Here is a 15,607-nt window from a genome sequence, read left to right as displayed (position 1 = left end):
TATAATAAATATGCATAGGAAAAAAACACCCGTAAACAGATACAATAGCTAAAAAGCCATTGCAGATGCAAATAACAATACAGCACACAGCACACAGCACACACCACAACACACAACAAAACGCATTTTCAACTGTATTACTGATTACAGCTAAGCCGAAACAATCGCATCGCAACCAAACCGTACAGATTTGTTCGAGCTATTTGTGGCTCATTAAAGCTTCCAGCTCATCATCTCGAATATCAATTGCACGGGGCACAGACAACGACGTGAAAACCGCTCAATATTAAAATAATAGACAGCTCAACTACTCAAGAGAGAAAAAAAAAACAAACGATGGAACAATGGGCTAACAATTGTAGTAATCAACACTTCGAAAGAAAGAAATCATCCAAAACACTTTCGGAGAAATGAAATCGTGCAGTTTACATTGACGATTCCAACTTTAAATTGGAATTTGATTTTTGCGTAGCTTTTTTTTTTATATCATAAACCATACCGATTATGCACTTGAAATAATTCTCTTGCCTTGAAGATGTGAAACGAATAAATCACATTTGATTTCTTCAAAGGCTCATAAACTTGAAATTTTGCAAACCGATTCCTTTTCTTATCATGAATTCAAAATGATATTGTTTTGTCGGTATGATTTGGACGGGAAGAGGAACATAAGAGCATTCATTAGTTTATTACGTTGATAAAGTATGATGAATACATGTTTGTAATGAATAAATTCTTCGAAATGAAAAATATTATCATTTTTGCATGAAAATCAAATTGCGGAATGATACGTATACCATTCCCTGTTCTTAATTTGACATGGAATTGCCGTTGCCCGGGTTCAAACTGTCTACAACAACTACAAAATTATGAATCGTATATTATCGTGTATGTGGCTAAGAAGGCATAGGCCGAGACTATTCTATGCGACACAAGGTTTACAACAAGCCGATTGTCACCACACAATACAGATTTATTATTTGTTTGCCTCTCTATCGCTCAGTCTCGCTCAGTCTTGCCCTGGCCCTTGTTTTTCGTCGTCGTCATCGTCGTCATCGTCGTTACTTATTTACTTGATCACGTCGCATACATACTATTAATTCTATTGCACTTGGATTAATTTACGTCAATTTGATTGGCCTGTATCGCGTAACAATTCCTGAAAAAAATGATGTCCCATTCTATTATTATGTCTAATTTCGTTAAGAAGAGCAGAGGAATGCGATTTTCTCTTTGTCAATATGCGATGGCTTAATCAACGACACATAACAACACACAACAATGAAAACAGGAACTATCTGCATGTGTATATGTGTATCTTCACGAGGAGTCGGCGCGCGATTTTCAGTCTTTCTGTTTGCCTGTTTTGGTTTCTTTTCGGGTTTCATAATTACGTCGGAAATGAGATGAGTCATCATATCGATCCGGTTGACTTTCTTGTGCGAATATGCGATACTTGGTGCTTATATTTTTTAATTTTATTTTATTTTTTTTTGTTCATAATGGTAAAAAAAAAAACAGGATAAATCCCAATTACATTTTTCACCTAGTGGTTTGATCATGATTTGTGTTGTTTGATGATGATTTATTAATAAATTAAAAAAATGTCTTCAGACCACATGACTCATAGAAACCTGTTATCATCTCCTTTTTACTCGGTCTTCTACTCGGATATATTGGACCACCTATGTAATAGTTCCAATCCATGGATGCTCATATGATCGATTTGACAATGGTATCGATACCATTGTTAGAAATGTTTCAATTGTCCGTTCCATGGATTTGATCGCGACCTTTTTTTCACACAGTGTACCACTGTTTTGATCTCTTGTATTGTTTAGTATATGGCGAATCAATATATAATAACCTATTTTAACGTATTCTCATCCATTTTTCTCGGTTTTGAGCATTGTAATCAAAGAAACGATTAAAAACATATTATTTTTCCCAAAATAAATAACAATCATAGGAAAAAAATCGTTATTAAGAATAGAGTGCATTTGTTGAGCTTGATTCATTTGCCGAACGACTAAAATTACATTTCGCTGATTTGTGAATTAGTATCATTTATATGAATTTATACGATTATCTATAGAAAGTACGAGACAAGAGACAAGAAACAAGAAACAATGCACGCCCGCTCACTTGTTCTCTGTCAAAGCGCGCTTTGCTTATCGCTTCCAGTCACATGCATATACATAAATGTATATATCTCGAAGAGTCAAGAGACTATATCATTCCTATTATTGTAGCCAGCATTGACTATTTTGAGCTGTCACTTATTTTGTACGACCATTTATTTTACTTGATTCGATCGTTTTAACGTACGATTTTATTAAATCGTGTAATATGGAGCCCGACTGTAAAAAAGCAGAAGAAGAATTACTGTCAACGGCAACATTTTGATTTGGATTGCAGTAACTATAGTGTACATGTACACATTCTATGTACATGACGAGGCCCATCTTACTATTTTACGAATTGCGTATTGAGAACAGGGGGCCTTTTGTGTTCAATTTCACTTAGTTTACGCGTTTTCATAAATTGGAGAATGAGCCGCGTCACTTCCATTCATTCAAATTAAATCAGCTCACCAAATCAATGGGATCTAGTTTCAAAGAAAACAATTAGGGTGTGTTAGTCACACATTTTGGTTATTGAATTTTATCATTTGGCACAAATATAGGACATAAATGGACTGCTCATATGTAATAAGCTTGAAAACGTTTTTGAAAAGACGTGGGTTCAACTGTAGATTAAATAGACGTTACCGACATATTTTCATACGGCTGGATGCTGACAATGGAAAATTTCCCCGATTCATACCTCTTCCTGACCGATTCCAAGTATACTCAACTGATTCTCAAAATAAATGCATCATTTTAAATCATATCACAAATTTAATGTTGTTAATTAAAAACGAACAACTTCGGATAAAAACAGGCGCAGGAAGTACTTGAAATTTGAGCTGGATATTGCGAAATTCCGAATAAACTTACGGTACAATCGCACAAAGAATGAATAGCAACTCATTTTTTGTTTCGTCGTAAATATGTTGGTTTCGTTTTAAATAATGTTAAAACGTATGAAAAGATTGATTACAGATGACCGCTGGTAGATTTATGTATGAGAATCAATGCTATTATCCATTTTAACAAGAAAAATATCACACATCAAACTGGTTCTGCGTTACTTGTTTCGATAAACATTTTTTTTTTTTTCGTGAGTTAGAATATGGATTAAAGCAACATTCGATTGCAGCAGAATCATTAGGCGGAAAATTTAAACTTCCTCTTTTTTTGTATTATTATTATGAAAACCGATATCAAACTAAATGTGTCAATGAAACAATAAAATAGATTTTTTTTTAAATGTCGACGCAATTTCTTGGAATACACATTCAAAATATGATAACATGAGTCTGTTTGATGAATCGGATTGCATTGACGTAAATGAGATGAGCTATGATGGTTTTCAGATAAAAATTAGCGTCGAAAAATGGGTGGTTTATTCAACCGTACACTCATCATGTGGACAAATTCATTGTCACATTCCCTCATGAAAAATGTCGACATCTTATCTAAAATAAAACTGTCACCGTTTTTAGAGAAAAAAGAAGATTCAAACCATTTATTTAATACTTTTATCATGATGTTGATGTTTTGAAAAACTTTTGTATCTCACTGATATTTGACGTTTGTTAACATTTTTAAAATAGGTTTTGTAGAAATAATATTCAAAAATGTTATTTTTTCCAACTGTTTTCTTTTTGAAACGAAACTAAAATCGACAAAAAAAAAATCGTATTCATTCAAAAGCCCAGGAACTGTCAGTAAATGTTCTAAATCGATATTTGTTCATAGTCGAGAAACCTTTAAAATTAGACACACGCACGCTCCTAGTCAATCGGTGTATTATCGTTTCATTCCAACATTTCGAACGAATAAAATACAATCTTAAAGTGATTCTGGCTGCGATGACTGGTTGCACGGCTGGTGGTTGTGCTGAGATATCCGCAGATTATTTTAAAGTCACACTTCTCGAAAACTAGTTTATATATCGCTTGAGCCTTTATGGTGTCGATGGATGCAATTTTTTTTCCATCTCGGTGTTAATACGCGCCTGATCGATGCTCGACACTGTTGGTAATCCATGCGGCCACTCTAACAAATCCGATTCATTTTGCATTATCATATCAGCCTCGGCTAAAAATAGAAAAATACAATTTAATATCACAAAACAGCGATTGCACTACGTTTAGAAATCAAATCAACAAACCTCTAATTCGATACAATTTACTTCCGTACGCCAAATCAGCATAATATGCAAGTGCAAACGTTAATGGTACCACAGCCATCAAATTGGTTGTTCGTTTTGTAACTTTATATCTAAAAATCAGAGCGTAAGGTGAATGACCATTAAATTCAATGCAAATTATTCATGATTTTTCTAGGTACCTGTAAAGCAATCCCACTAAAGACACATTATAAAATGCTCCAAGCCAATAAAAAAGTTCGCGATTCTTGGAAATCTCGAGGGCTCGCTCACGTTCTTTTATTTGATAATGCATTTGAATCCAACGTTCCATCTAGTCAAAGGAGATAACTAGACTATAGTCAAATTGAGCTTTAATATTTCTTATCACAATCCTTTTGCTCACCTTAATTCTATTCATTTCGGAAATGTGTTCCTGATTTTTTTGGTTCGATTTTGTATTGCCCATTCTTTCTATCTATGGTAAATGATATCGAATTCCTAAGTTTCAAAAGCTTTTTCAAACTAATCCCTTTATTTTTCTTCGAATCGCTTGTTTTTCTTCATAAAAAATTCCGATTTCTGTGAAAAAAAGAAGTAAAATTGTTGTTTTTATTGTCTTTTGTACCAAACAAAAACAGTGAAATTTATTGACAGTTCTGAGAAACTAACAGAATGAAATGTCATCATGAGAATACACTGGTTGGCATAAGAGTTCGTAATGCGCATGTGAACATTTGAGAAGTGTCTTCAACTTGTCAGAGGTAGCCATATAAATTTCCATAGCAAATCCGATTGCAAAGTGATTCGAATGAGAGATAATCATATTCTGCGAAAAAATTGATGCTTTTAATATTTTTTTTTTTTTGCCAAATGTTTATCGGATGCAGCGATCAATGTGGATTTTGGATTGAAATTTGTGTGTGTCATGGTCTAAATCGAAGAGAAAATCCGAATGATTCATGGCAGTTCAATTATGGAATTCCGATGAAGTTTGAGTTCTACAAATTGGAATTTTCTCTTTCGTTCTCTTCTTGTGAACTAGCCAATCCAACTGTATATGGGAATATATTAAATTGACATGTTCAGTCGACATGCGCGTAGCGTAAATCACCCTCCAGAAATGGTGTGTGTACGCCAAGTCAACAATTAGGCCACAAAAGCACAAACGTTATGCTCTTCCATGGCATATTGTGTGCCATACATATAGAGTGTATGATAGTAGCAGGATTCGATTGATTGCATGTGCTTCTTATGCTGCATTCCGGTGAATCACTCTTGTTTCCCTTCACTACCGCACGCCTATAGTGTGTGTGTATCTTTCAAATATTGAACGATAGTAGCGCAATGCTTTACCGCGGATCTTCTTTCAGTAAGTCTTTCGACTCATTTTCCAAGAGTCTGTATGGCTCACTCTCTCTCTCTCCCTCTCGCGATTTGATACACGTTATCGAAAGCCAATATTTTGTTGACCATTTAATTTTTGTATTTGCTCTGTTTCTTTGCTTTTTTTGCTTTTGTGACCGAGCAAAAAAGAGAAAAAAAAACGCAATGCGGTGTGGAGATAGTTCCGTGTAAACTGTAGATTCCATTGGAAATAGACGTTCGTATTTTCATACGGCTAGATGCTGACAATGAAAAATGGATAAATGAAAGCGCGGTTTTCCTATATTTATGGTCCTGTCTATTGCTCTCATCTCACTGTGTTGCGCGCGAAGCAGACAATATTGCGGGTTGGCTCACACATACACACAGACACACACATGCTCAACGCTTTCGCGCACATACCTCATGTTCTCACATATACACACACATGCTGAATGCGAAACCGTGTGCACACCATCCAAAGCACCCAAACACTCACACTTATCCAAAAATCGGCCAGCATCCTTGCTGGTAATTATACCAACATAATACGGACGCAATCGCTTTTCGTGTCTCCATTTCCCGAATACTTTTGTCTTCGTATGATGACGTCCGACGCAACACACGACACATTTTGATACAGTTTATAGCAGCCGTACTGTGTGTGGCGCTTTTTTTCCTTTTATTTTCTACTTCGCTCCATATCATCTCATCTCATTTCGGTTTTGCAATTTCGCTTAAATAAATATTATACACTGCAAATCGAAATACTTTGCTGTTCGTACGCGTGCCGTTGTGTGTTTCGCTATCTCAGCCTTTTGTGTGTGTTTCCAAAGGAAAGAGGAATAAAAAAAATAAATCCAGAAAAACTTACACCAAAAGTGTGTGAGAGAGAGAGAGAGAGAAAGAGAAAAAGAGACGAAAAATTGCGAGAAGAAAAGATCTTTGGAACCAATAATTTTTCTTGGAGATCATTTGAAAATTTTACTAAAGAAAAGAATTGAAAAAGTGTTTTGTGAATCTTCGATATTGGTGTTTGATTGTTAGTTTTTGATATGGTAGAGAAAAAAAAATACATTTCCAAAATCTTACAAGTGATTTACATTTAATTGGTGAAATATTGTGAAACATAACACAAAACGAGACTGGATTTGAACATAATTTTATTCGTGTTGAGAACACAAAAAACAACGCCGTACAAAAATTGATTCGAAGGAATTGCAAAAAGTCATTTCAAATTGGATATTCCATCATTGATTGTTGAATTGAGAGATCACATCAAATTATCGAAAGAGAGATAGAGAAAGAAGCCAAAAATGCAGAAATTATGATTTGAACCATTATTCCATATCAAATGCATGGAACAACAACGACTTTTGTCTTTGTTGTTTGTGAGTATAGTAAGCCATTTGGTTATTACGAATCCGTCGAGAGTGAAAGCTGCTGCTGCTACTGAGTGAGAGCAAACGAACGCACGAAAGGGCCACACAATAAGAAAGTGAGTGAGTAAGATGTTGAAAATTTTTGGTGTGCAAGTGTTATACAGAAAAGTCACAGAGTTACTTGATGATGGCGTATCCTTTTTCTGGTTCTGGTTCGTATGAAGAAAACCTGAACGAAATCAATCATTGCCAACGTCAAATTCGGTCATGTTTTTCTGCAATATTATATGAAATGGCAAGCTGGCCAAATAATATTTCACCCGTCCGACAGCATCACGAGAGAGAGAGAGAGAGAGAGAGAGGGGAGAGCGAGAGAGGGGAGAGAGAGAGAGTAGGGAAAAAATGTGAAGCTGTTACTTTATGATTGTGGAAAAATCTCTTATTAATTGTATTGAAGTGGTTGTGTAAGTAAAACGAACGAAGGCAAGAACAAAACGACAACAACAGCACAACGAACCAGCCAATCAATCGTTCTCTTTGATATGATGAAATAATGTTGTCGCAATCGAAAACTGATGCTGATGATGGTTGTCAGCGAAGGAAAGTTCAGCCCTAAAATTCAATTAAACACCACGATTCAAAGTTGATATGGTTTCAAGGATGTTTTAAAAATACAAATCAATGTCTTTTCATGTAAATTCACAATTGAATTAGCTGAACCGCCATGCATGTTTTCACATACTCACAGAGCGACAACACAATATCAAATGTCGATGGGGGGGAAAGATTGAGAGAAAATTCGAGTGAGAAAGAGATAAAAAGATATAAAAGAAAGGATGAGAGCAGTAGAGAGTCGGTTGGGCAACAAAAGTTCAGTTGCTTTATTTCCTGTTTTCATTTGACAGTGGTGCGAAAAACACCAATGTGCATCTGCTTGTTGTATTCGAAACACTCGAATGTGATTACCTATATCACAGAGAGCATCATTCTTCCTCGGTAGCAACGTACCATAACTTCTATATGTAGAACGGGAAAAGAGGGATAGAGTGTGTGTGTGTGTGTGTGTATGTGTTTGTGTGCAAAGCTTTCCATCCATTCCCTACCCTTCGTATTTCGCATGTAGTCCCGCATGCGATGAAAACCATCGAACGAACAAGCGAGTAAACTCTGAAAAGAGAGAGAGAGAGAGAGAGAACTGAAAAACGTCAGTGCCGAATAACCGAATTGCGCTTGCCCCTTCATCATACATTTATCCCATCAGTTGCACTAATTGCAATCCATTCAAGTTGAATGTCTATTTATAGATCATCATTTAAATACAGCATCAATTTTCTAAAAAAAAAAACCTCTATATATACATATATACATAGCATACCGTAGCTCATATACACGTTAGAGCACTTTCGTCATTCCGTTTGGATAAATTTGTACGTACGCGCGCGGACAAGGGCCAAATCCGACGTCAGTAGAATACAATGACACACAAAACATGCGAGAGGAGGTGATTGGGGATGGAATGAACCAGTATCCCAAAAATGAAAAACACAGTTTTATTCGCTTGTTGACTTGTCATCCGAACATTTTCAATCTTGAATACACAAAATTGTGGAAGTGTTCCATGAATTGTGTGTGTGTGTGTGTGTGTGTGTGTCTCACTTTTTTTCTATTCTATTGCCTCGAACAATTTTGTATTGTGGTTTAGAAACTTTAGTCAAACCATAAACACACTTGAAGAAAACGAATCAAGTCTGGTCAACTCTACTAATTGTATTGACACTTTATGAATTGCAATAGCGTATTTTTGGTTGTTGTTGTTGATTTTTTATTTGTTCATCGAATTGTTCCTCTGACGTCTTGCGACACTTAAAAGCGATCCGGAGTAACTGGAAAAATAATTGCTGAAAAAAGAAAATTTTCATGAAGTAGATTGTTTCTTCAGTCATTTTTTGCGGTATTCCTTGAATGTGGTGCATTCAGATTGAACTTGTTTTTGTTTCCACGGAAACACAATGTGAACGCGGGCGAAATTATTAAGTGCTTAAGACCTGAAGACGTTTTATAATCCTCTCGCTTAAGCTTAGCATCTGAATTGTGCTGATAACATTTTCAATGGTCTAATTGAGAACGTTGAAGAATAACATAAGCACCATATTGAAAATTCATTAATTAATAAACTATTTTACATGTGTATGTGTTGTGCAAAAGCGCCACAAAGACAGCTAAAGTCATTGCCAAGTTGCAATTATTGTTTCTTGTGATTTCCAATGCAAAACAACTAACCGAATATAAATACATTCTCATTTATTTTGCTCAATTTCAGGTTTTGAAGAGATTTGCCTCGACGACGACGACTACGCTACACTTAAGAATTTGGTTGTTGAAGAATGGCGCTGGTCTAATAACATGGAAACGAAACATACACACCTCAAATTCTGAATAGCACACACGAAAAATTAAAACGATGATAGAAAACGATCAGCAACCAATTGAGAATAATCGCAACAGTTACTAGCACATCAACTGTATATATAATATATAGATATATCCAAAAGTGGGGGCTCGGTATCGTCAAGGATTTTTGTTGTTGTTGTTGTTGTTGTTATGGAACGAATATTCTAAAAAAGTATCACTCGATTTATACACTTTTGCACGGATGGAAAATTCGCAGTGAGCCCCCACCTCACTATTTCGCTATGATGTGCCAATCAATCAACGTAACGTGAAAATTATAAGCACAAAGCCCAATTAAACCCGTTCATATAATATAACAGTGAAAAGAATTTTCGAGTGCAAACGCATTATTCACATCTGCCAAAGAGAGAGAGAGAGAGAGAGAGAGAGAGAGAGAGAGAGAGAAAGAGAGAGAGAGAGTGAGAAAGAGGGAGGAAGACACAGAGAGGGTCCACAAAGCAACGTGTCGATTCGGGGTGGATTCGCACAGCAATTGAAATTTTTATTTGTGATGCAGTGAAAGTGGAAATTGGCTTATGACAGAGGTTTTTCATAGAGGCCTGAGCATGTCGCCACCACTCTTTCGTAAATAAAGAATGAAGAAGCAAAATGTTCGTACGATCTCATTAATCGTGTGCACATTCACTTATCTTCTTGTCGGGGCTGCCGTATTTGATGCACTGGAATCCGAAACAGAGAAAAAACGATGGCACGCATTAAGTAGTAAGCAGACATTATCCACCTAGACAATTTTGCGAGTGCAACATTTTCTAATTCGTTGATTTGTTTCTATTTTTTTTTTTTTTGTGTGCAGCAATCGAAGCAATGATCATGAAAAAATATAACATAAGCGCTGAAGATTTCAAAGTTATGGAAACGGTCATATTGAAATCGGAACCGCATAAAGCCGGTTAGTAATGGACTTTATTTATTGTTTACGTTCGAAACGTCAAACTCACGTTTGCTATACGCTTTGTGAGTATTTGCTAATCGGTTTAAGTATCGAGAGGAGAAAACAAAGAAGGGTTCAAATATTAGGAAAGAAACACTTTTTAATTTTTATCCATTAATTTGAATATTCAACAGTTTAATATCCCAAAAAATGCATCACAAAAATTGAAACAAATTCAAAAAAATCTTTTGTCTAGAATTTTAATATTTTTTCCTGTTTCCATGAAACAAAGTGTGTTATCATTCTGTGTAAGATTAATGTACTTGTACATTCTTACGAATTTAATTATTTGTGTCCTTTGTAAATTTATAGGTCAGCAATGGAAATTTACCGGTGCCTTTTATTATGCGACTACCGTTTTAACTACTATTGGGTATGGTCATTCCACACCAAGCACCATTGGTGGCAAGCTCTTCACGATGTGTTATGCTATCGTTGGCATTCCATTGGGGCTCGTGATGTTTCAGAGTATCGGAGAAAGAGTTAATAGACTGAGCAGGTAATTGAATTGCAACCGCATATTGGGATGCATGCTCGTTATTACGTTGAATAGAAGAAAACACAAATACGAGATGCTAATGATGACACATTTTGTATCGCTTATAGTTTTGTTATAAAATCCGTTAAATCATCGTTGAATTGTGAACGTACCGTTGCATCGGAATTAGATTTAATTTGTGTTGTCACAACATTAAGTTCGCTGACAATAGCCGGTGGTGCAGCTGCTTTCTCAAAATTTGAGGGATGGAGCTACTTTGATTCAGTTTATTATTGTTTCATTACACTGACTACGATTGGTAAGTATTTTGATGAAATTATCTCACTAAAAGCTTCTTCTTGAGTCATTCTTCGTTCATACGCTTTCTTTTTCGATATCTTCTTTTCACCAATTATTTCCAGAGTTTGTGTTTCAAACAACACATTTTTCCATCACATTCCGTTAGATAAATTCAATAATCTTGTAGCTCTAATAAAAAAAAAAAACTGTATGATTCTGTTTGTTTGTTGTGCAGGTTTTGGTGATATGGTCGCATTGCAGAAGGATAATGCGTTAAATAAAAAGCCGGAATACGTTATGTTTGCGTTAATATTTATCCTGTTTGGTTTGGCCATTGTGGCTGCATCCTTAAATTTATTAGTACTTAGATTTGTCACAATGAACACGGAAGACGAAAGACGAGACGAAGCTCAAGCAATGCAGGTACGATTTAAATCTTTTTTTCAATAGCTTTGTTTTGCTGTTGCTAGCTGGACTGTCTTGACAGTGAGCAAAGAAGTCATTATTCGCTGAATTTATGTACATTTTTCTAACATGATTTTTTAGTGCGAATAAAAATTAAATGGGTTAATTTTTTTCTTGTTTGTTTATAGGCACTCCAAGGCCGAGGTTCGTATAATTTTATTTTCTTTTTCAAATCCTTCTCTTTTTTTTTTCAATTTTAAAAATGAAATATCGATGCATTTTCCGAATGTAGTGACGCTGGAAGGGGATGTAATAACAGCAAATGATTCAATATTGAGTGGTCATATTGGTCACGAAAATATGTCTGTCACTGGTGATAATACATCAATATGTTCATGTCATTGTGCCTGTTTTAGGGCAAGAAAACACAAAAGGTGAGTATCATTTTTCATTTCCACGCGCACACTATTTTCTCGCAAACTCCTTGGCAAAAAAAAAAAAAACAACAAAATTCCGTATTATTTGAAAATTATTAATTTCAATTTAAATTTTCTATTGGCTCGTCCGCACACACATTTTTCATCCAAACACACACACACATTGACTTGGCAAAATACACACTGATTTATTAGTAAACATAGATTTAAGGTAAGACGCTCTCCAAGCCACATTCGACATTTACTACCCACATCGGTACTGCCATTGAAAGAATTTCACAACTACGATCAAACGTCACAACAGCAACTAGATCAATATCGCACATCATCGACAATGAATGATTCACGTATGTTATTGAATCATCCGCATCAAGATTTGCTGAGCGGCGGTGCAATCATCACCGACAGCGCCTATATGTATGACATGGATTTTGGCAGTGTGATACCATCACGAACGCAAACCACACTGTTACCTCCCGATTTGTGTTGTCCCGATTTGCCACCACTCTACCAACCCGCACATAGAGCTTCCATTTAAATAATCCAGACAACACACAAACACAAGTGCGCGCGAAAACACACAACAAACACCAAGCAGCAAGCAGCAACAACGGGCGAACACGGTGACACAACTCCTTTTCTGTATTTAGGGAAAAAAACTGCTTTTCTTTTGAAATGACAGTCCTGGATAATTTTCTGTTTTAATTCAACGAAAGGGAAAAACAAAGTTTTACTATTTATTTCCACTGAATTCATTGAATAGTTTTCCTTTTTCCGGGCAAAAGAAGGAAAATTGGACTCAGTCAATGTAGTGAGGATAAAAAAACATATCCAGGCCATGTTTGATTATAACGTAATATAGGCAAAACGGAAACGGAATATCCCCATTGAAATTTATTCACACCAAAAATCTTGGCGCAATATTCGAAGATGATAAACCATTAATTAGAAAACGAATGTGTAACAACCAAATTAATGACCATGAAATGAATCAATTTGTACTATAGTATTTCATATGTTAAGCATAGACAAAAAAAAAAACAAATACAGCAGAAATCTGTACCGGACGAAAACGACGACGGCCGACAAACATGAACAAACGCCTCTGATCATTTGGATAAAGCATCAAGATGAGATTGTCAATTCGTTTATTCTGCAATCTCAACTGAGCAATCTTTCCACGGGCGATGCGAATATTCTTTTGTCGGATAAAACAAGAATCTAAATAATTTGTTTTTTTTTATTGTTGGAAATGAATGGACTACGAAATCAAAGCAATTTCTTTTAACAAACACGGTTCACGTGGATAACGACAACTGCGTGCGTTTGTCGTCATTCCAGTGGCAGTTTGTCAAATGCAAACTTAATCTTAAACACACCCACAAAGAAACAAACAGACACATACACAAAAATTGGTCGGTGTTATTTGAATAGTTGTTGTAGTTAATTAATTATCGATATGGAATCCAATAAACACTTAAATAAAGTGTGGCGGAATCAATTTCCTAGGACAAAAATAGATTCATTCGCAAGCTGTTGAACAAAGAAAAACTATAGACGGACGAAGCGAAGAAAATTTTCCACAGACTAGTGAATTTGCTGTCTGCCCAGTGACTGCTCTTCAACAGCGGCTTCCAATAGCGGTTGCATTGCTGTACACTATGAGCATCGCGCGGAAATTTGAACAAACAAATGGAGCTATGTCGAATGCAAACTGAGTCGAATCAACTCTGCGTGCATGTCCAAGTCCATGCGTGTTAGAGTTTTGTGCATGAGTCTTACAGTGTGTAACGTGCATGCCATGACCTAAGTAGACAGTAAATTACTGGCCTGGTTTTCCAAAACCGTTCATTGGAGAAGTATGGAAATATGTGTAAAAAAAATGAAGGAAAAAGCAAAAGACATTTGCGAACTGAATGTGTGATTTTTTTTAGGGACAGCACATAACATTCGAGTAGTCTCACTTCTCTAATTTAGTAAGATTTCAATTTTCAATGAAAAAAAAATCGAATGATAGAAAGGAATGCAGAAACAGTGCCAAAGGACTTAATTGTAGTAAAACCAAAATCTTTTCGAAAAATATAATATCATTCGGGCAAAAATTAGAGACAGAGTAAAAAACAAACGCTACCAAGATTATCCATTTCTGTTCCTATCTTCTCATACAAATACAAATTCCATTTCCCGAAAAGAAATGAAATCCGATTCTAAATGGTCATCAAAAAATGAAACTGAACCTATTTTTAAACAAAGGTTGTTGCTAATAAAAACAAAAATAAATTATATTACCTTAACTCGAACTCATTACGTTTTTCTCCATTTATCGATTATCCGAACAAATTATTTTGAATAGACAATTATTATTAAAAGAAAACAAGATATTATATGTAATTATTCAAATCGAATTAGAAATTCCTTCTCTTTACTTTACTATAAAAGTAAACATGGGCAAAACAACAAAACCAGAAAAATATATTCAAACGAATTGAGAAATACGATATGCAGCGATTCAGATAGGTGTAAAACTGTACAATTGAAATAGGTCATTTGGAACTCTGTCGCATTCACACATTTGCAGTGTGTGTGTGTGTGTGTGTGGCTCGCCAAATTTCAAGTGTGCTACAGCATTACATGTCTCAGTCATCGTGCGTAATGTAATCACATTAGCTTTTTTAAAAATACCTGAAGAGAAAAAAAACACAAAAATTTAAAATCGAAATGAGAAGAATGACACCTTTATTGAAGTCGAACTATATCAAAATACAAAATACATTTTTCGTATTTTTTCAAATGCGTGGAAATTTCAATTCGTTTTAAAACACACACACACACACAAGAGAACGAACGAATAAACAAATGAATTAGAATTTGTTAAACAGTTCAATAATAAAAAAAAAACCCGCTTTGATTGTAAACCAGTCTTATTAAATTGAGATACAAAATTAGATGAAACATTGATAGAAACAACAACAATATGAAGCAAAAAAACATTTTCACTATTATGTAGGTATTTAAAAATTAAAAATTTTCTCGTTTTTTTACTATCGATATAAAAGAAATAATTTTTAAAATATTTAAACGGTCAAGTGTGTCAAGTTCAGAATTTCCTTATTCTCCCCTCATTACCAACACCCCAAACACACCGCCCTCAAATAGAATCTATTGACATTTTACAAACAAAAGTAAAAGTAAAAAAGGCGCAACTGCTCTTAATTCACGCCATTCCTAAGGACAGTTTGCACGATAAAATGCGCCAAAAATGAAGAGTTCATAAGTTGTATATATTCCTAAATTACAAATTTAAGATTTTTAATTGACAATTTGCAAGAATTTCATTAAAACCCACTCCCATACAAATTTACTCAATTCAAACATCCGAAGAAAAAAAAAAAATCGAATACATGAAGATTCGCATCACATTTCATTTGGTTTTCAAATTGTTTGTATAATGTTTTATTTTATCAATCAAAAGGATTTTTGTCATTTTCTCCAATTCTTTCGAAGCGTTACACGCTCAATTGGTTTAAACAAACTGAAAGTGTGTTTAAAGAAAATTAACTATTTTTTATAAGTTTTTGTTTGT

The 15,607-nt window shown here is 35.0% G+C and overlaps 2 protein-coding genes across 4 annotated transcripts; one reads left to right on the top strand and one right to left on the bottom strand.

Moving 5' to 3' along the window:
* Window positions 1–3,698: 3,698 nt before the first annotated feature.
* LOC129576175 (plasminogen receptor (KT)) lies at window positions 3,699–5,688 on the bottom strand. The gene is made up of 5 exons (XM_055460840.1): window positions 5,611–5,688; window positions 4,661–4,836; window positions 4,458–4,588; window positions 4,279–4,388; window positions 3,699–4,205 (listed from the first exon to the last, which is right to left on the bottom strand). The coding sequence occupies exons 2-5, from the start codon at window positions 4,721–4,723 to the stop codon at window positions 4,072–4,074; spliced, it is 438 nt and encodes a 145-aa protein (XP_055316815.1). The 5' UTR covers window positions 4,724–4,836; window positions 5,611–5,688; the 3' UTR covers window positions 3,699–4,071.
* Window positions 5,689–6,245: 557 nt separating this feature from the next.
* On the top strand, window positions 6,246–15,408 carry LOC129576173 (two pore potassium channel protein sup-9-like). 3 transcript variants are annotated; one of them, XM_055460839.1, is made up of 9 exons: window positions 6,246–7,117; window positions 9,322–10,175; window positions 10,267–10,362; window positions 10,717–10,903; window positions 11,011–11,201; window positions 11,418–11,605; window positions 11,776–11,791; window positions 11,880–12,021; window positions 12,229–15,408. In XM_055460839.1, exons 2-9 carry the CDS (start codon window positions 10,049–10,051, stop codon window positions 12,560–12,562), a joined length of 1,281 nt encoding a protein of 426 aa, XP_055316814.1. In that variant the 5' UTR covers window positions 6,246–7,117; window positions 9,322–10,048; the 3' UTR covers window positions 12,563–15,408. The 3 variants fall into 3 exon arrangements, with proteins under 3 accessions (XP_055316814.1, XP_055316812.1, XP_055316813.1); XM_055460837.1 differs by having other exon boundaries at window positions 12,220–15,408; XM_055460838.1 differs by having other exon boundaries at window positions 6,246–7,121; window positions 12,220–15,408.
* Window positions 15,409–15,607: the final 199 nt, after the last annotated feature.

Source organism: Sitodiplosis mosellana, unplaced genomic scaffold, assembly GCF_009176505.1.
Source record: "Sitodiplosis mosellana isolate CC-2019 unplaced genomic scaffold, AAFC_SMos_1.0 Smas_scaffold_6181, whole genome shotgun sequence".
Classification (NCBI taxonomy): Eukaryota; Metazoa; Arthropoda; class Insecta; order Diptera; family Cecidomyiidae; genus Sitodiplosis; species Sitodiplosis mosellana.
This window is presented reverse-complemented; position numbering and strand designations above follow the sequence as displayed.